The sequence below is a fragment of the Pimephales promelas genome, chromosome 1 (genome assembly GCF_988280905.1).
Source record: "Pimephales promelas chromosome 1, fPimPro1.hap1.1, whole genome shotgun sequence".
NCBI classification, from domain to species: Eukaryota; Metazoa; Chordata; class Actinopteri; order Cypriniformes; family Leuciscidae; genus Pimephales; species Pimephales promelas.
In genome coordinates this window covers 20954969-20976958 of record NC_142769.1, presented here as the reverse complement: position 1 = coordinate 20976958, position 21990 = coordinate 20954969, and the positions used below count along the sequence as shown (strand labels likewise).

The following is a 21990-nucleotide window of genomic DNA, read 5'->3' as shown; positions in this document are numbered from 1 at the left end:
AGAATTATTTAATCATCAGAAACTCAAAATTATAAGTGATCTGAACTAAATAATTTATTTAAGTTGATTTGACAAAAGAAAAAAATTTTATCATAAAAAAGTTTTTTTTTTAGTGTTGAGTCTTAGTTGGAAAAACCTCCATTTGTGTTTTTGTTTGCTCCGTGGACATTCTTGTCTACTAAAAGCCTGTGGTTTGGTATGAAAACTGCTTATTTGAATTCCCTCTTCCTTATCCAAAGCATACAGTGTGCTTTTCAATCATTGTATATTCTTATAATTCCCGGTTTAAATTCAAGGAATTCTGCAGACCACAAAAGTGAGAACCATATTATTTTTTATTTTTCATATAAAGAAATACACAAAATACTTACAAACTGTTCCAAGACAACTGGAAGTCAAATAGCACATGACTGAAACAGACTGGAAAAGGTAAAGACTGATTTGCCAACTCATTTTTCACCCATTCCTTTACAGGGGCAGTTTATCCAAAAAAATAAAATTCTGTCATCAATTAAATCACCCTCATGTTCTTTTAAACTTTCTTCTGTGGAAAACGCATTTCTCTTTGATGGTACGGTTCAAATATAATAACATCAAACGCATCCGCTCTTTCGACCCAGCAGTGTGTGGCAGCTTTTTCTGGCTGTGACCTCTGAAGCTTCCCTTTGCTAAGTGCTACTTTACAAGATGATGATTTGAGCTACAAATACTCCTTGAAAAGTTCACAGTTGCCATGATTACTGTAGTGACATCTAAATCTGAAGTAGTGGTGAAAATGAACTGTAACAGACCAAGTTGCAGTACATTTCATACAATTCCTCCAAGCTTTAACATTGACAATTTTGCACCAATAACGTATAAAAAAATATATACAGAATGATCAAAATAAAAACTGTAAATTTGGTCAAAAAAATCCTATCTGTATATACCTGTAAAAAAAATTGCAATAACATTTCCATAACGTTTGGGAAATGTAAAAATTCACAAAGGTGAGAAACAGTTAGACCGTCCTCAAAGGCAGTGCATCTGTTCTCCTGTCTAAAAACAGACCTAAATCAACTTAACACCAGAGTTTAAAGACCCGTTCACACCAAGGATTATAACTATAACGATAGCAATATTAAGGTCCACATCAACGGACAATAACCAATTAGTTTTTATCGTTCATCGTCTGGAAAGAATTTGATTATTTATTATATCGTTATAATTATCATCCTTTGTCTGAACATCCGTTAACCCATTTGACAACATTTGATATAGTTGTTTAACACCACAAAATGTGTTTTTGCAGGTCACTAGAACTGGAATTAAATAGTTGGTGTCTTGAGGTCAAATCCAGACTGGTCTAAAGCCAAGTATCCCTTACTTCCTGCCAAATCGCGACTGCCAACAGATCCTAACCTCTTTGCAATAACCAAAATATCCTTAATTTGAGATATCACAGTCTTTCAACAAAGCAATTCTGCTTTACATTCATCATCTGCCAGCCTTCCTGGCTAATTAGCATTTCTATATAGAAATAAATAAAACTGGATAATTTAATGAGTACACAAACGATGTCATCAGTATTGCACTGGCTCAGTGTGTCATCTGTGAAAGTGAGGCACCCATTTCCTCCTCGATCTGCGAGGTTACTCCTTGTTCTTCTATCATCATTTCTTGGTCATTGATTTGTGACGTCATAATAGTCCCAACATTCTCAACCTCCTGGTCTTTGCTTGACTCTTCTTCTCCCTCGGCCTCGCTCTTCTCCATGGCCGTGTCCGCTGGGGTGTGTTTCTCAGCACAGCACTCCAAAACACTGCAGAACTCCATTTCGTGGATCTCCACATCGAAGGGGGTCGCAGAGGGGACCGAAGGAGAGGACTTACAGCCCACACATGCCTGAGAAACACATCGCATATAAATAAAACAATCAAGACTCAGTGTTTAGAGGTGTATTGGGTGGCCGTTATTGTCTGAGAGATTTAAACTCACCGAAATGTTGAGAGCACGAGGCACGCGTCCAGTGCGGATCCAAGGGTGAACTTGACTCAATTCGCTCTTCTGCTCTTCAGTGAAGCGAGGCTGCTGTTTCTGCATGGCTCTCAGAGCAGCACGGTCCGCTTTCAACACGGAATCTCTGTCTCTGTTGAAAAACAGATTTACTGGGTCATTTACTGGTTGTATCTGCCTTTTAACACTGGGCATGGGACAGCTATTTGCATCATAATGAGATGCATCAAAATGTATGTTTGGTTCTAAATCAGTAATTGTGTTGTAGGGATGGGAATCGGATTCTGGATATGATTTGACTAGAGATAATGATTCTCTCTCTTTAATGATTCTTTTTAGTCATTTTTGCAAAAGAATAAATGCAGAATTTGCAAGGCATGCCATGTGCCCCACAAAATGAAAATGACATAATGAACCAAAATAAAAACGTTCTATTTATAATATTTTAAAAGAAACTGATCCAGCTCCTGGAAAAATAATAATAATAATAAAAAATCATATAATAGTAATAATAAATAAACAAAATGTTCAATTTAAAATACTTTTAACCCTCTGAGACCTAAGGGTATTTTTACAATAAATTTTCCATCTGGTGTCATTTACTAAAAAAGCTTGTAAAATATCAACCCTTTGGTGCACAGACAATTGACACACCTCTTTTTTTTCAGGACAAATTGAACTTTCAGCATATTTGTGTTACATTGATGTCACCTGAATGTAAAATAAGTTATGGGACCATAAAGACAAATGAAAAAATAAATCGGAAATGGAATCACTCAATTATTTATTGAAATCACACACAAATAAATAAAAGCTAAGCAATTTTCCTCTGGAAAATAGTTTGTTCATGTCTTTGGAGTCCTGGAGCACAGGAATAAACATTATAACTTGTACAGAACAAAAAATATTGACATTTTTCCAAAAGAAGTCCAGGCGTTTGGGGCCTCATGAAATTCACTGGTGCCAAGCCTCAAAACAGTTCCTATCAGCAATCACACAGAGGGCCACATCACAGGTTTTGCATTTCTATTTTATTTATTCTTTTATTTATTATGTTCTTTTTATTCTTTTATAATACATTTATACTACTATAATACTTTTTTACAGTAAATAAATAAATGGCACTCCAGCTGGGTCTATCCTGGTAATCTAGTTCCTCATCTGTCAAAAAGCTCTGTTCTCCTGAAAATCCTTCATCCTGCAATGCACCAAAATAGACCAGCGCTTTATTTACGTCCATTTCTCTGTGTTTCTCTGTGAATCGCGCGTCTCCGTGAGTCTCTCTATCTCTCTACACTATATCAGCGCTTGGTTCATGCGTAATGACGCACACCAATGTTTACAACGGATCAGCCTGTAATTGGTCAAAAACCATCACGTGAAAACATCACGTGATATCCAGGATGTCCGCTAGCATCGAGCTAGCGGCAAAAATGACCAAATATTTATGAATTATGGGCTTCAAGATTATCAAAGTTTGACATAAAGCGTTTGGATTTATTGCTGAAAACCTCTGAAAGGAAGCACAAGTTCCAGGCTGGATAGAAAACCTTCTGTAAAGGCTAGAAAGACCCGAAAGACACCCCCGTGATGGCTAGCTCGTTAGCTTTCTGCTGGAAAAAACGGTAAGAAAATCGATAAATCTGTCATCGAGTTATGTAAACATTTATCGGAGGTGACGTGTGGCATCGTCGACGACGCCGTCGGGCTCAGGGGGTTAAATGCAACTAATCCAGCTCTCCATTCCTAACCCTAGTGATGTACTGAAACCTACAAAGTATTTTATAGTTTACCGGAGGGGCAGCTGGTAGGTCATCATCGTCTTTTCATCCGTGTTGGCCATAAGGAGCCAGATGGGATCTTGCAGGACACATTTGATGAACTGTGCCTCTCCATCGCCCTCTGCTGTCTGCTTGCGGGAATGGCTGTTTTCAGATGAGTCGACACTACCAAAGTACTTGCTTGTGTTGCTGCTCTGACTGCTTCCTGTTATGTCAACACAAAAGAGAAGTTATTTAACTCAACTGACACTTCTCAACAAGTAAAGTCTGCTGTGCTGAATGACATTCAGTTCCTTCATACAAAGTAACACTCTAGTCACCTAAAATTATTGAAACAAGATATTGAAGACATTATCAAGCACTCACTAGTTCCACTTCCAGAAGAGCTGCAGCCATTGGACCCTGATCCAGAGGACCCCGAGCCGGAACCAGAGGAGCCTGTGCCTAATGACCTTGAGCCTGAGCCGGCTGAGCCAGTGCCTGAGCGAGAGTCCTCCTGTAACAGCAGGTCCAGCAGATCACTGGAGGTGGACATGGCGTCCTGATTGGAATCATTTTGTTCACCCTGCAAAAGACAATAGTTTACAATTTTAAGTCACCGTGCTAATTTCCTATTAGTAAATGAGTTGCTACTGAATATCACTTTGATATCAGAAACCTAAATATAAAAGTAGATTGAAAAAGTAAAAAAGGTATTGGCATTGACCACTGAAAAAAGCATGTTCTCTGTGAAACCATTATTGCATTTTCTTACATTTTCATTTTCTTTTGAATCCAGCGCTGAACCTCTCTGATTAGAGGCGTTCTGTCCTCCTGCTCCACCTCCCTGTCCCACCATAGGAGATGTGGTCTGTTGCACTGACGCCAAAGCTGATGCGACCTCAAACCGATTGCTTGGCGACTCCTCCAGCTGCAGCAGATTTAAGGGTGAGGAGCATCTGGACTGAAAGAGCGGAGACTCTGCTCCTTCTCTCTCAGGGCCGGCCTCTCTTTGGCTGATGGAATGAGGGGTGCTGGAGCGAGAGAGGGGGCGTGGGACTGGAGTCGGAATCTGACAGGGAGCGGGGGACGTCATGTTGGCAGCGGGGAAAGGGAAAGCCGGGTTAGGGCTGTAGAATTGCGGAGGAAACATGTAGTTGGGTAATACCAACGCCATCATCGGGGGCACCATAGGAGCCCCCGTCATCTGCATCGGCATCTGTGAGTTCTGAAGGGGGAAGCGTAGCCCCGCCTGCATGCTGGGGTCTGAGACGGGATGGGAGAAGGGGGGATAGACAGGAAATAAAGGAAGGACGCCGGGTGGGTACGGGACAGAGTGAGCGCTAGCTTGTGAACCTGACGTGGGCCAGGAAGAGGAACTGGCAACAGGTCCCATGGGTATGGAGGAATTAGAGGGCCGGTCCAAAGCTGGAACCCCAGGACGGAGGCCTCTTATTTGGCCGGCTGGGCTACGAGACCTCGTGTGCTCTGAAGATTCCTGGTGCTTCAGTCTTTTGCCTCCTCGACCGCGTCTACGCCCAGAGCTACCTGCTGCTGGGTAATCCCGAGAGCTGCGCACACCTAAAAATCAAGAAAATAAGATGAGTAAGGTAATGTATATCCAGCCAGTTGAACATTAGATTTAAATATGAACATTATCCCAACCATTACATGGCTACTTGCCACAGATGTAAATAAGACTTGAATTTTTTTTTTTTTAATTTGAGCTGAAATATTTTATTAGCTCATTAAATGCCAGCAGCTTTGATCCTAAACGAACAAAAATCACGGCTGACATTTTAGGGATAATGCCGTAAGATGTGGACATGAAATATTGGTTTTAGAAGAAACCAAACAATCGTTGTACAAAACAATCGGTATGGCAACAAAACGAACACATCAACAATATTACTAAAGGCCTACCATTATCACTGAAGTCCCCTGATTTTATTTTACAGTAAATACAGTCGATAATGGAGGCACAAGATGGCACCCGATTATTACATCATAGCTATTGACTGTCATTATCACAGAATAACTGACCTTAGAGCAGGGGTTCTCAACTCCAGTCCTCGTGACCCACTGCTCTACATATTGTGTATGTCTCCCTTACTTAACACATCTGATTCAGATCCTCAGCAAGATGTAGCCAGCGAGCTGAGGATCTGAGTCAGGTGTGTTAAATAAGGGAGACATACACAATATGCAGAGCAGTGGGTCGCGAGGACTGGAGTTGAGAACCCCTGCCTTAGAGTGTAACGACTGACCAATCAGAATCAAGCATTTCAGAGAGCCGTGTAATAAATGAAGAATAATTCTGTGTAGTAACGCGCGTTTTATATTATGCATGTCCTCACCTCTTGCTAAGGGTGCGTTCGCTCGCTGGCGCAAAGCTGAGGCTGGGTCAAACACTCTGAGTTCGCTCAAGTCTTTGAAGCGGTACATGAAGTTATGCTCCTCTTGCTGTGTGTGAGCCGACAGGACTTCTTTCGTGAGGCCCAACCTTTCTCCTACTCCTGCTCCTCCTAGACTTCTTCTTCCTGCATCCCTATCAGGAGCAGGACTAGGGGGCAGAGTGGGTGTGGCTGTGGGAGGGGCTTGTGGTTGAGTGGCAGCAGCATTTGGAGTGGGAGGGGCTTCCTCCATTACGATATCTGTGGAAATGAGGAAAAAAAAAACAGAAAAAATTGAAGTGTGGATACTATAAAGAAACTCGGTTTCAAGGAACAACCACAAGAGCAAAAAAAAAAAAGAGATGTGTTTGACACAATAAGATATAACAATTGAAAACTGAATTTCTGTATTTTGACATTTGACACACTTATCAACTTATAAACGCTTATAAAGCCCTATATAGTCTAGCTCCTCAGTACTTGAGCGAGCTCCTATCGCTTTATACTCCTTCACATCCACTGCGGTCTCAAAATTCTGACCGGTTGGTAATACCTAGAATATCAAAGTAGACTGTGGGTGGTAGATCCTTTTCCTATTTAGTACCAAAACTCTGCAACAGTCTTCCTAGCGTTGTTAAGGAGGCAGACACACTCTTGTTTAAATCTAGATCTAGATTAAATCTAATCTAACCGTTTTAACCTGTCTTACACATAACACACTATCACAATTTCTATAATTCAAATCTGTTAAAGGATTGTTAGGCTGGATAAATTAGGCCAAGCAAAACCAGGAACACTTCCTATAACATCCAATGCACTTAAAGAGAAATGATATCTATGCTAATATTGGTCTGTTTGTCTCATTCCTATCCCATAGTCAGCCGGATCCGACCCATATCCAGACCACATGGTAGACCTGCACCTAGAGATGAACACAATGCAGCCCTGAATGCCCTATAGACCGATCCCCTGTGAATACCTCGTCGGCCCGACAGCCAACGGCACAGACCCTTAGTAAAGACCACAAGTCCTTTGCACAGACCCTAAGGCCAGCTTCAACTCCAATCCAATTGCCCCCCCGACTGAGCATGTTTTTTTTATTCCTTCTTCATTCTGTCACCTTTGGCCTGCTTAGTTAGGGACACTTCATATTCAGCAATACTATTGATTTGACTTAGGGGATATTAGGGCAAAATATCATGTCACGATTTTTTTTTTAGACAGGATCACGATCCTCTGATTTTTTTGGTTCATTTTGGATTTTAAGATTGTTTTGCAAGTTAATGATCAGTACAGCAACTAATTTGCCTATTTTAAAAATGTAGCTTTACAAAGTAATGACAGAAAAAAGAAATGACAGACCATTAAGGCCAAAGTAGCAGTCGGCGATACGACCAAAATCGTATTAGTATTTTTAACTTTATGAAAAATAAGAACAAAGATGCAAATTACAAATAATAGGACAAATACAATGCAAGATACAAATTAAGTAGAAAGAGCGCTTTAATATTTTCATTCAAGTACGAAATTGAAAACAAACAAACAAAAAAACACTACATAGACCTCACTGTATGACTTAAATATACACTGATTTGTCTATGTATTTTGTTGTTTGATTAACATTAATCATACATTTTTATTTATTAGGTATATTAGGCTGCTGTCACTTTAGGACCGAATGCACAGATCTAATATGCGGACACGCTTCCAAACTGTTTTTCACTTAAGATATAAATTACTGTATCAAATACAAACAAAGTTTACATAAACAGTTTAAGCACAATAATACGTGAAAGAACTCAGTTTGGTACTTGCGCGTGTGTGACTGGCTTCAAAACGCATGGAAATAACAAACTTTCGTGACGTCAAAGAATTGCAATGTCATGTGAACGTAACCGTATCTACCAGTATATACTGTAAACCCAGCATTACCGATGTGTTGCTAAACATGTGAATATACGCATGCGTTGAACATTATGTTGGGGCGGCGGGACCAGAACTGCAACTGACAGAATGCACTGTAGCACGATAATAAGATCTCTCTCCAAAGGCAGATCATGGAGACGGTTTAATCGTTCGATATTGCACACCCCTAATTTGACTGCACTGACCCTATTGGATGAAAACTGTACTGAGCTGGATGTTGACATTACTCTTTCCCACAGAGCTGCTTTGAGCTAAATTGAACGCAGTCCATATTTGATGATCTTTACACAGTTATTGAACTGAACTGAATCAACACTGTACTGTCCTCAGCTGAACAATGAGACTATTTTCTTTTTAGACCTGCTCTACAGCAATATTGAATTCTGTTTGCATCAATGATCATTATTTTCCCATTTATCAAGGTAAAGCTGCTTTGAAACAATCTGTATTGTATTAAGCGCTTAATAAATAAAGATCACTTGACTTGACTTGACATTTGCCCACCTGACTCGGGAGGTTTTTTGTCTCCCACATGGACGATGGTGCTGCTGAAACTACACTGGGAGGTGACAGACGCAACACTTTCCGCTTTACTGTGCATGGCCAGTGGGGGTAACAATGCACTCTCCTTTACCAGAGACACAGATGGACCTGCAGGTATAAGTATCTGTTAATACACAGCATATCTTAAGCTATATACACCACCGTTCAAAAGTTTGGGGTCTGTTTCTGAAAGATGTCTCATACTCAAAATTCAGTAAAATGGTAATATTGTGAAATGTTATTACAATTTAAAAAAAAAAATGCAATTTATTCAATTTATTCCTATGATGGCAAAACTGAATATTCAGCATCATTACTGGTTCAGTGTCACATGATCCTTCAGAAATTATACTAATATGAGGATTTTCTGCTCAAGAAACATTTCTTATTATTATCAATGATGGAAACAGTTGTGCTGATTAATATTTTAATTATATAAACAATTTCAAGATTCTTTAATGAATAGAAAGTTCAAAGAAACAATTAATTAATTAATAAAAAAAAATCTTACAAACCAAACTTTTGATCAGTAGTGTATAATTCAAAATGTCATGCAAATGCAGTGGTATACTAATGCAAACACTACCATTTGCATAATCATCTCTGATGTACAGTATATTAACTGTACAAACTTTTTTAGCAAATAAATGTGTTTGGATTAGGGTGGATTTATGAATCTGATCAAACTATGGAGAAAGCCTAGCTCATGAATATTATTTTGTTTAGTTTTCCCTTCAATAAAATAAATGATGCCTACTGTCCAAATGATAGATTACATAATTAAGATTCATGAGTCAAACCATCTACATAGTTTGCCTTCTTTCATTAGTTTGCCGAATGCTTACAAGCTAAAAAAAAAAAAAACACATGGCAAGCACTCGGTGTGTATATACATGCCATTGTTCCCAATTAACCTGTTAATATTAATTTAAATAAAATACGTTTGCTCAAAACTGGCATTTCAGTTTACTGTGGTAACAGTACAATTTGAATGGTAGAGGTGTTGCACAATATACTGCATACAACTAAGACATGCAACTACCACTGAAACACATTAGTACTGTTCTGAATTAGTTTATCATTGCATTACCCACCTTTAGCATTGCGTGGTGCGTCCTGCTGTTTGTCATCATCAGATGTGGAGGAAGCAGTGCAGGAAGAGGAGCCACACTTCCTCTTCACCGTGTTCGGGATGTTACAGCTGTCCAGATACCTGATGAACCAAACAAAATGGTGAGTCCAGGACCTACCACTGAATTACTATCACAATGCCAAACAAAATGGTGAACAAAATCTATATTTATATGCAGATACGTCACAAGAGATGCTCTCTCTATAATAATATGACTGATTAGTCTGCAATTAATACAACATATTCAGTGATAATGTGTGACAAAATCAGTGCTTTTAATGATCTGAAACACAAACCTTATGATGCTATCCAAGCAGTTGATTTGCTGATAAGAGTAGGTGGAGGGCGGCTCCTTTGGGACGATAAGGGATGGTGCGGAGCTCTTGGAGGGTGGAGCAGCACCAGGACAGAGACTGCTGCCCGGCTGTCCCGCTTCAACTGCTTTCAAAGCACCTGTTTTCCAGACACAGCAAACATCTTTAGACAAACAATCTTGAAAAAAGAAAATTAATTCAACTACAAATGAAAATGTTAGCTTCAAAATAAATTTATGTGTTTGTGTACCTGTGGTCGTGTGTTTTTTAGGAGGAGGTCGGTTGCGGGAGTCAATGAAGACTTGTTGTCCGCTGGTCTTCACCATGTGGACATCTTTGCAGATTTGCTGGAAGGTCATCTGTTTAAAAATGCAGTTCATTTCATTTAAACCGATCAATCTCTCCCCTCCCTTTCATTTATATGAACAGTTCTAATAAGAAGTAAAACTATATGACTGCTGGTTACTGCTTACAATTCATGTGCAGTCTTCGTTTTAGGCTTTGGTCTCTAAACACTTACTGGTTTGTGGAACTGCGAGGGGTCCTCTAGACACGGCCCACTGCTTTCTGATGAGGAGGTGGCACTGGGCTGGTGCTCGTGGGATCCATTGCTGGCCAGGCTGCTGTAGCCCTGAGAGCTCCCGTTGTGGACGGGCTGCACCAGGTGCCTGTGGATCTGCTCACTGAGCTGAGGGATGTCTGGGGACAGGGTCCGCTCCTCCTGACCCCTCGGCGGCGTAAAGACATCCTCATTCAGTGGAGAGCTGGAAAGAAAGAATCAAGAGGTAAATGTGTGGATGTACATACAATATATGTTTGTTAGTTTGAATCATTTCTCCAAAAGCCTACAGTTATACAGGTGTACATGTATATGTGTGTGTAGCAGCTTGTGAGTCTGTGAGTCTCTGCACGCTGAGAGAAAAGAAATGGTTCTTGGGACATATTGAGCTCATGAAAAATCTGTCAGTGTAAGCATAAAAGAGCCATGTGCTGATGACTGTGCACATATTACATATGGTATGTGTGGGAGGTATGGGACTGAGGAATTACATGTGCATGTCTGTGTGCATGGGCTGTGCACACAGCTATAGAAGTGTACACGGATGGATATATATATCTATATAGTAGTACTGGGGACTATGGATTATTTAGCGGTTCTTCTACACTACTTCTCAAAAGATTGGGGTCAATAATTATTTTTTTTTTTTAATTAAATGTATCCTTGGCCAGCCTTGGTGAGCATGAGTGACTTCTTTCAGGAGCATTTAAAAAATAATAATAAATTACCAACCCCAAACTTTTGAACGGTAGTGTTCATAAATTTCAGATAAAAAGATCACAAAGTCTGATTTGATTCACTAAGATCACGATAAAAAATTAAATAGCAAGGGTTTCTAACTGTTAATTTGGGCTCTTGTGTGAACTCATATCCATGAATACTTACGTTCTGACTTTGTGGCGTCCAACAATGAAGGCCACTTTCCTGCTCCAGGGGTTAATAAAGGAGGACCAAGAGGTGTCTATGGTCAGATACTCTCCGTTACGTGCACACATCCGCAAGGGTGAGTGTTCAAACGGCTGCCCAGCAAACTGGAGAACTGAGAGAGAAAGTGAAAGTTGTGCCTTACCGCTCTCATTAAAGAAAAGAAATGGGCCGAGGTTAGAGAGAGGAAGGGAGAGTGACTCACTCTTCTTATGGATGGCCACCATAATGGGCCTGTCCTCTGGATGGAGGTACAGCAGGACTGGGGTTCCCACCAGGTCCTGAGGCAGGTACCCTAAAAGAGGAACTGCCCGCTCATCCACCTCCTGAAAAAGACAGCTGGGGGTGTGACTGGTAGTGAATATCCTCTTATCCAGAGGAATACGAGGGGCTGAAAGAGGGAATGAGAGAAAGCGAGTTTATTTTTCCATCCATTTCTTTCAAAACGTGGAGAAAAACGGATGCGTTTTAAACAGAAAAAAAAACGTACCCTCATATCCCGAGTGTACTCTCTCTGCAATGAGCAGACAGCAGGGTTGAGGGTAGGCCACGTCAGAGTCTCGGAGCGTGAGCAGGTAGGGGGTCAGTCTGAATGGGTAGTACTTTACATCACCACCGGATGAGACGTCTCCACTGATACGACAAAACATGGACTTCTCTTGGGTGCAGTCAGCTGGTGGAGAGACTACAGTCAAAGAAAGGGAAAGAGAGAACTGTTTATTGCCTTAAACTTCATTAGTATAGCGTGACCATAACGGATCTCGTTAGTCCTTTTTCAATAACCTAGAGTACAATATAGCACACATTATATCGGCATACATTGGAATGAAAGTTGACAGAATGTTCATTTTTGGGTGAACTGTTCCTTTAAGATCAAAAGCATTTTGTGACCCTTTCTGATTGTCAAATGTTAGTGTTACCTGCCCTAACACAACCAAAATACACCTCACACAAACATACCGGAGCCGATGCAGGAGGCCCATGATGGCAGTCTGCAGGGTGCGGTGTTGCTGTAGAAAGTGCTCACATCTTGGGGCGCGAGCAGCTCTGAAAACAAAACCCCGTGCAGCTTCTCTGGCTTACTGCGCAGAAGAGATGATCCCTGGGGTGAGATGTACACAACCTTCCCTGACAGGAAAGACACCGCCATGGAAAATGTGTCCTGCACAAAAGAAAAAAACAAGGGTCAAAATCCTTTTGCTATCTGGATTACTAGGACACTTCTTTGACCAGCATCTTTTTTTCAACAACGATATTCAAAAATACAGTTTTACTACAGGAGAAAGAAATGGGTTTCTGTGCGAGTCAACGTACTGTATTTTTGAGCGTGTATTCAGAGGTGATGTTGTCCAGTTCTTCAACAGTGAAGGTGGAGAGGTCGAGACTACAGCCATGACACTCCTCAACATTCCACTGGTGATAATACTCCTGGTTGGCTGCAAGATTCAAAGAAAAAAAAAAAGAAAACCTTTAAATGAATGCATACATCAATGGATGCACAAATTCTGTTACCGGAGAAGTGTGTAAATCCTGTGCTTCTAGTGGCACCAAACAAATATTGCATGTAACTATCATCTTTCATCGTTTAGACAAAGAGAGTCCCAGCCAAAACTCGTGCCATTGGTTGAGCCAACGTTACTATATTGGGCTCATTTCAGCCTGCAAGACGTGAAATTCCCGCTCACCTCTGACTTGTCTGACACAGCTGAGGGCGTATTTGAGGGCATTAAGGGTGCTGGAGCGTCCCTTCATCTTCCTCTCTGGTGGCAGACGGATCTTCAGCTCATTCAGGGCTCTCATCAGCTCTTTCTGAGTCTGGACACGAGCGGACTGATCACTGCTGCAGCCGCTGGTGGACGGCGGATCCTGCTCGGAGCTGGTGCTCAGCAGGCTGTAAGCCAGAGAGCTGCTGGGTGGAGAAGAACTGTGAGAGTTTGAGCTGAGGGAGAAGAGATCAAAAACAAGAGCCGCATTTAGAATTTTTCAATAGAAATGTAGAAGAAAAGTGATTGGTGTGCTATAGTGCTATCTCTATGTGATGAACAACCCAAAATCTATTGATTTGTTTTCAGAGAATGGACATTAACATCATAAATCCTTAAATGTCATAATTATTTGATTTAAGAATTGCAGCATAGCAGCAACTTAAATTTCAGGCATTTCATCACACAAAGCTATCGTATGGGCTTTAGAAGGCTTTCTAAAGGATTTCTCTCACTCACCTCTTGTTGCTCTCCGTAGTCTCCAGACACATGGCCGAGTCTTTTCCGTTCTGACTGGAGGAACTCTGATAACTTCGGTTTGACTGTCTCCCCCTGGATCCGCTCCCTCTCTCCATCCCTCCTTCACTTTCCCTCTCCCCAGAGTCATTTCCACTTGACAGTCCATCCGTATCATCGGAATTTGTCCCACGGTTGCCACCTGGGGATCTCTTGGCATCAGATACTCCTCCCAGAGATGATCCTGTCTCACTATTCACCGGATTCGATGAGGGAGAGCTCTCACTCATGCTGCAGGATCTGTCAACCAGCCCTGCCTTTTTCTCGACTCTTGCTCCTCTAGCTGAATCAACGCTGGGCGCGGAGTCGGAGTTATCATCGCTCATAATAATACTGTACGAATAGGCAATTGCCAAGGTGATGAGATTCACCTGTTAATAGATTAAAGAGTTTTTTGTTTTTTTTAAAGTTCACTATGTTGGACTGCTTGAACTACAGTGGGAAATCATTTTGACGCAAATATTCTTCACAGATTTGTCCCGCAAACAAGAATCATGGTATATCCAGGTGTCTCTGCACCCCGTCCGTTGTTCCTTTTCTCCTCTGGAAGTGGTCAAAATAGCTTGTTAATGGCAGAAAACGTTGATCATCTCAGAAAAATAGACAGAACTGGTTGTTACGAAACAGACTTGGCTGCTACCACAGAGCCAGATGGAGTGTGACAATGCGAGAGAAAGTACCAAAAACAGCCACTGGGAAATGGGTTCTGTCACTTTATCTCTTCTTGAAAGACAACTGCCAGGAAAAAAAAGAGCAAAAGAAAAGGTAAGTGTGGGTCAGTCTGAAACATTTGGACAAAGAGATTTCATGAGTTCGCACTTACAAATAAGTCAGATAGAATAAATGCGTATTTGGTGTGCTGTACGAGGAGAGGTCTCCGGGTTAGGTATTCGGCCTGAACCCAGAGTACTCCCCCCGTATTCCTGGCTGTGAAAGAATAAGCCAAGACTGCTGAAACTGTCAAGGAATTTTAGGTTTTAGGTTTAGGTTTAGAGTTGACAGAGTATATATATACATATATATATATATATACACAGTATATGCTTCTTCTATATAAGCTTCTTTTCATGGTGATGGGGTAGACATGATAAAGTTGTCTACATTATGAAGTTGATTGGAATGATTGTTTGAACATGCTCCTCCTGAACTTTGCTTATAAATCATCATATACTGAGTTGCTGGTTAGTTATCTACAATTAGGTATTCCCATACATCTAATAAAAATATTATTGGCTAACAGCCTGGTCTTTTAACAGGAAATGCTGTACTCAGGGCTGTTTTTGATTTTTAACTAGGTAAACTAGTGATTTTCCTGCACATGATATTTCATATTCTCTGGCCCAACAGAAACCTTTTCTGGTCTCCTTGGTAACCAAGACTTTCTAGATCCACACATCCACTCTCAAGCTTTAACTACGCAAGCTTGTTTTGTCTTTTGCATTTACGAACTATGTGAAACAAAAAGACATCTATATATATATATATACACACACACACACACACACACACACACACACACACACACACACACACACACACACACACACACAACAGTAGTCCTGATGTCTTTTTGTTTCACATGTCATGTGTCGTCTGTGTTCTGCAGAGTCTTTTGTGCTTCCTCTCTGGGATTGTTACCGTCATCATCCCTCTAATGTTCCGATTCCATTTCTGGAGCTACTGAGTTTAGACGTACACACATTCTAAATTTACTGTAAATAGCAAGAAAGGAAAGTGACACTAAAAATTGAGCATGCAGCTAGAAAGCAGAAACTAATTCTAAGACAATCAGTTATTCTAGGGCACATTAACTGTGTAAAGTATTAATACATGATGAAAAGTAGTTGGTGGCACTAAAATTACTAATTTTAGGTTGTATGACTATGAAGCTCAAATATAGAACCCAGTTTGAAGATGCACAATTTATTTATACAGTAAACTATATCTACCCATTTGCTTTTATTTGGCTGACCTCAAAACTACCAAAGCCATTTATTAATATCTAATATCTAACCAGTTGTTTCCAGAGGGGAAATCATACCAGAATTCTTGGTTAGAATTTATGGACATACTTTTCTTAAAAGATTCTTTGCCGCATAAGAAACTGTTACTGAACTATAAATAATTCACTTAATTTAAATGGTTTACCAGACATGGATTAGGAGCAGTTGAACAGCTTTGATCAGCATAAACCTTTTATCCCACGTCATTGCAAAGAGAACAACAAGTATAAAGGTGTTTAAACCCAAATGCCTTGCAATTAATCCCAGTCATTTACAGAATGTCAAATGTTAAAATCATGAGGCAGCTGAATGAAGTGAAACATCCGTTTCTGAAAGAACCACACAATGTTTTTAAAACTGATCTATATTTCAGAGAAATATATCGCCTGTTAAAATTGTAATTTATTATTATTAAATAACTTCTACATACTAAGAGGTAAGTCAAAGTGTCTTAATGATAAGGAGTGTCACTCAAAAACAGTGAACAATGGATGCAACAATTATATCAAGAAGCCAGATCAAGAAAACGTATCTTCACAGACGTCAAATGGCCACAGATGCCATTTTTCTTAAGACAGAGTCTGACAGACCATGTGTTTCTTTTTTTCTAGGCCAGATCAGGGCTGTTTGTTTAGAATTAAGTGTTTGTGTGGGTGTTCTCATGCACATGCATACACACTTATGACACCTGTTCTGCACCTGTTTATACTTGTTGCTTATGTTCTGCAAAGAAACAGAAAGCTGCCACCGAGTGGATGTCTGACTAGATCTTACACCACAAAGCTTCATCAAATAATCTCTTTTGCATCTTACAATTATGCGTGTAATGGAGGTTGGAGATGTTAGAAAATAATCCTACATAAAGGGCATTTATAAAACACACAGTTAAGAATATTTTCTTTGTTATGTACTAAATGTCTAAATGGAAAATCAGTGGATTAAGGGGGAGAGCAAGTTTGTCTACATTTTTTATTAAAAAAATATAGCCAAGTATTACATTAATGAGAGCTGTTGGCTCACAGGGATCCAGGTTCCTGATCATACAATCGAAAAACAGATGGGGAAAAAACTCGACCGATAATCAAGGTGAAAACGTAATCTGCGCCCAATATTCAAAACACGGCGCGTCATAATTTTTAAATGTGTGAATGCAGACGCGCACAAATGAAAGTGTGGACAAATTAGAGACTGAATACATTTTAATCAGACGCTCTCAATCCAAAGAAGATATGAACAATTCACCCTCTATTCCTTCAGTACTTTCTACTGAACAAGACAAACACTGCAGCATCTTGCTTCCATTACAGTCATGATCAACTGCGTGTCTGCGCGCGCACTGCCTGTCCCAGTGACTACTAGTTAGGAACAGATCCAGCTAGGAGCATCATGCGAATGCAATCTGGGCCTAATGTATGGAGCTAGAATATCCAAACCATACCTACAACTCTGTCCCTCCACCCCCTTAAAGCTCCAGAGAGGAGGAGCTGGTCGTCATTTGACTTTGCCGTGAGGACCACTTGCTCAAAACAGTACTATTCGGAAAAAAACTGCTTCTGGAACAGATTTTATTGGTATTTTTTCTATGGTTTATTTATTTATGGATTTAACAGAACAATGAGTAAGATTACGTGATATCATAAAAACAATTTTATACAACAGTTCAAGTCATCAACTTGCACTTTGCAGCTTTTTCAACTATTTATGTTTGAGTCTGACTGATGAAAAACATCAACAATGATGATTCAATAATGATGTCATATTAAAAGTTAGTTGAATGTGTGCGCTTTGGCGCAAAGAACTAAACTAAACGCGATTCAAAAATGAGAGCGAGTGTCGACAAAAATGTCGGCGAGTGGTCCCTGAACCCACAGACGGTCAGCCTGATATGGAAGGTGTTTGGCAGAGCTGATATCGACCTGTTAGCCTCAAAAAACAACACCCACTGCAATATGTTCCTCTTGAAGGACATAGATGCGTTGGTCCACGTCTGGCCCAACCGTCCCCTGTGTGCTTTTCCCGGTCTCGATGATTCCACAAGTCATCAAACGGGTCAGAGAGTGCGCAGTCCTTCTGGTGGCTCCTCTCAGAAAATCCAGACCGTGGTTTCTGGAGCTGGTTCAGTTATTGGACAAAGCTCCATGGCCTGTCCCAATGAGGAAAGACCTCCTTACTCAGGCGAAGGGAACGATGTGGCATCCGCGGCCCGATCTATTGGCCCTCGATGTGTGGCCCCTAAACGGGTATCTGTGGACCTTCCTGTGAAGGAAGGAACTATATCTGAAGCTAGGATGCCGTTGACTCACAGTCTCTATGCTTCGAAATAATGGGAGTTTTTTTTGTTTTTTTTTTCAGCTGGTGCTCGAAATACCATATAGACCCAGAATCATGTGAAAGATCAGTGGTTCTCTCACTCCTACTGGAGCTGTTGGACGTGGGCCACTCCCTGTCCACACTCAAAGTGTATATGGCAGCCATTGCAGCACACCATGTTCTGGTGGCTGGCCAATCACCGAGAAAAAATGACTTCGTCATGAGATTTCTGAAGGGTGCTGGGAGGATCAACCCCTCCAGACCTCCCTCTGTGCCACCATGGGACCTCTCCACGGTTGTATAAACCTGCTATAATGGCTAATATAGGCTGAGGCCATGCCCCTTGACAGGCGTCCACACCATTGGATGTGCAGTTGCATTTGTAGCTACAAATCTTTTTACATGTAGGTTTCAGTAAATCGAGAAAAAGGAGTTTTCCCACTGCGTATATCTATGCAATACTTCGTTCCCTAACTCTGGGAACTGAGGTTAAGTGAGTTCCAAAGCCTCGGAACAAGGTCATGGTTTCAAGTGGGGTGTCAGGTACTTTGACAGACCACTCGAGCAGGTAATGTTGAGCTGCTCAAAATTATACTGATACACTCTTTCCACTTTCGTGGAAACCAACATAGTTGTCACTGCACAATAAACTGGAATAGAAATAATTCTACATCACTTTTAATTTAAAGAGAAACAGAAAGAAAAACTATCCAGAAACAGGCTAAATGATTTATACTAAAATGTGAGCCAAAACCACTTTTGATCTGATATGCAAAGAATGTCATCATGTTACCCCAGTGCGATGCACCACATATATTTCCCCGAACTGTCATCTAGTCTCACATAACCCAACTTTCAACTAACAACATAAAGTCTGGAACCAAGCGCTCTAGATTGACCTCTTTGTCCAATACATACAACCTGAGAAAGTGGAGTACTGTATTTTGAATGTAATATTACCATTTATTATTTATTCAATACAGAATCATATTCTGTCACTCTCCTTAGTTGAAGGGTCTAAAGAATTTTGCATGTTTAAAATCTAGTGCGACTGATGTAGGTTTTATACACTACTGCCACCTTTTCTCTCCAAGATGAATTATGAATTTTGAGGGCTTTAGTCTTTGGTATTACTCTAAGCAGGACAGCATTTTCTGCAGAAGCCCTCTGATCAAATTTCATAAATAATTATTATTAATATATTGTATTTTTGTTTTTAATTTTAAAACAAATCAAAATATGTATACAATGTATTTAATTTATTTAATTTAAATGTATTATGCATTTAATCCTATTACAATTTCACCAGCAGTTCCTTCATGAACCCCTAGGAGTTTGCAAACAAGTATTACAGTACAAGACATGTAAAAACCAGAAGGACAGACTTTCAGTTGCCAGTGAAACCGCTCTAATTGGCATAAAGGCAGTCTGAACAGACTGAACTCTTCTGGCAATTATAGTAATAAAAAGCAGTCATCATCATTAAACACTTGCACTCCATAGCTGATTATTCATTTTTAGACAATAGTCTTGAGCTTCCCTGCTCTGTTACTTATCCACGACATTCTTTGCATATGATGATGAATTGGAGAGAGAGGGCTAGTTGTCACACATGTTACTCAATTGAATAAATATTGGTTTCATTTAAAATATATATATAGTTTCTGTTTAGGCATCAACCTTTAAGTCTGTTCTTACTCTTGATTACTTTACAATAAGGTTTCATTAGTTATCTACTGTAATTAACTTGAACTAAGAATTGAAAATAATTCTACAGCATTTATTACTTTTAGACTTAGTTCATGTTTATTTGAACACTTACTAACATATTATTAAAATCAAATGTTGAATTTGCTAACATTAGTTAAACTAAGATGAACAGCTAGATTACTTTTCTTATTGTAAAGTGCTACCAAAATAGTTTATTGACCACAAGTTGGACTGTGTGACAACATGCCCCAACAGCAAAATTACCCAGCCTATTATCTGCTTTTCAACTAAATTTAAACAATAAAACAATTATGAAGCATAAACAAAGTCCCTGAGACAACAAACATTATGACAATAAAGTGCAAAATTACCAAACGGCTTGTTTGTCAAAAGTATATTGTAATCAATAAATTCATGACATACAACTTGCCCTGTCCTAAGATTTATGAAAAAAAACAACTTGTCCTGAAAACAGTTAAATATTTCAGACACAATCCACCTGAATATAACGTTAGTTGACTAACTAACGTTACTGCATCGACATTGGAATATGAAGTAAGCATAATGAACCAACAACATGACATAGCCTATATCATCCATATTGATACTTTAAACACCATTAAATTAAGATTACATGAGTTTTGCATCAATTTTCTCAATTTCATATCATTTTACTTAGTAAGGCAACTCTCATATATTTAACAGATTTTCGGGGAGTCAAGATACAGAAATGTTGGTCAATGCGTGATGCGTCACACAGTTTTACTTTATTCGCATACAAAAATGCCAACAAAAATATGAATAAACTTAAAGCAAAGCATGGACACATTGAACAGACTTGTAAAACAGTAACTTATGATGGTATAATTACGTTATAAGGTATGATGTTTACATTTCAAGCATTTCATTATTTTAGCTTATTGTGCCAACGGTCAATAGCTAAAGTTAACGTTATTTGAACAATTTTCCACGCAAATCAGCACCTTCAGTTGGACAAACCTAATATTGTAATCCGAATCGGTAACGTATAAAAGGTTCAATCGAAAAAGAAGAAACCTGCCACATTTGACGTTAAGCTCCTGGTTAATGGTGGACTTACCTTCTGAGTCGTACTGCTCCACCAAACGAGAGGACAAATATCCTATGTCGAAAAGTATTACAATGTATATGTATTTCTTGTGTTATTAAATCGGTAAACAAAACACGAAACCGACGTTTTTACATCTGCAATCCACTGGCTTTCGCTGCAATTGTGTGCTAGAGATTTGTTTCCCCACGACTCCAGACACACACGAGTACACGTGCTTTCCAATCTGTCTAAAACACCGAGGAATTCAATTGGCTGTGCTCGCAGCAAGCCACGAATCCCATTGGTTGACTCCACCCATTCACGGCGAAGCTTTCGTTGATTGGCCGATGCCAAAGGCACTCGGCTCACGTTCATCAGCTGTCACGTTGCAGCGCGCCTGTTGTTGTTGCAATACATGAGAGCGAGAGTGTGTTGTGGGCAGGACTACATATTCCTATTAGACTCCTGTAGATGTAGAAATAAATTAAATATAGTATGTAGGTCCTTGTGACCATTTTTAGCTTAGTTGTGAACGCAGCAAACTTAACTAGACCACATTATTAATTTAAAAAAAAAAACAGAATAAAACCTACAGCACTACGTGCTGCCTATATATCGGTTTTAAAGCGTGAATTTCAGGGACCATGCGAGAGATGAAGAAATAGAAATGAACAGTAAAATGAGTAGGACTTCCCAACTCTATTGTTTTAAAATGTTTTGCACAACTAAACTGAAACCTGGTGGTGAATGAGCCTGAGCCATGCACAGTTCCACGTGCCTCAGAGGCTGGCTGCTGGTGACGTCAAGCAGCTTCCGCAACGCCCTTCAGACTCACGCGGCTTGCGGTGTGGCCCGATGTGTGTGTGTACTGCTGCTACATGGATGAATTAATCATCGCCGTCAGAAAGGCGTCATAAACATTCTGACCTGACCTCCTTTTAACCGATTTGGTAAAACTGTCCCAACCGCTTGCCAAGGTCTGGCAAGTATAGTTTGAAGTCAAATTAAGTTTGGACTGATTAAGGTACCCACATTTAGCAGAAATGGAGAAACGAAGCCTCTCAAAGCTTCGA

The 21990-nt window shown here is 40.0% G+C and overlaps 2 protein-coding genes across 2 annotated transcripts in view; one reads left to right on the top strand and one right to left on the bottom strand.

Annotated features, from left to right (window-relative positions):
- Positions 1 to 8567, top strand: part of paqr9 (progestin and adipoQ receptor family member 9) — a 37989-nt gene extending 29422 nt beyond the window's left edge. Inside the window, exon 6 of the transcript XR_016155157.1 lies at positions 7030 to 8567. The gene's annotated coding sequence lies outside the window, so the exon portion shown is untranslated. The remainder of the gene's footprint in view (positions 1 to 7029) is intronic.
- per1b (period circadian clock 1b) lies at positions 318 to 21152 on the bottom strand. Its single transcript, XM_039668812.2, has 19 exons — positions 20948 to 21152; positions 13769 to 14560; positions 13232 to 13485; positions 12861 to 12982; positions 12507 to 12708; positions 12037 to 12231; positions 11752 to 11937; positions 11508 to 11661; positions 10584 to 10827; positions 10314 to 10422; positions 10046 to 10202; positions 9712 to 9830; positions 8579 to 8725; positions 6113 to 6409; positions 4531 to 5336; positions 4143 to 4341; positions 3789 to 3981; positions 1978 to 2128; positions 318 to 1884 (listed from the first exon to the last, which is right to left on the bottom strand). Exons 2-19 carry the CDS (start codon positions 14149 to 14151, stop codon positions 1579 to 1581), a joined length of 4224 nt encoding a protein of 1407 aa, XP_039524746.2. The 5' UTR covers positions 14152 to 14560; positions 20948 to 21152; the 3' UTR covers positions 318 to 1578.
- Between the last annotated feature and the right edge of the window lie 838 nt (positions 21153 to 21990).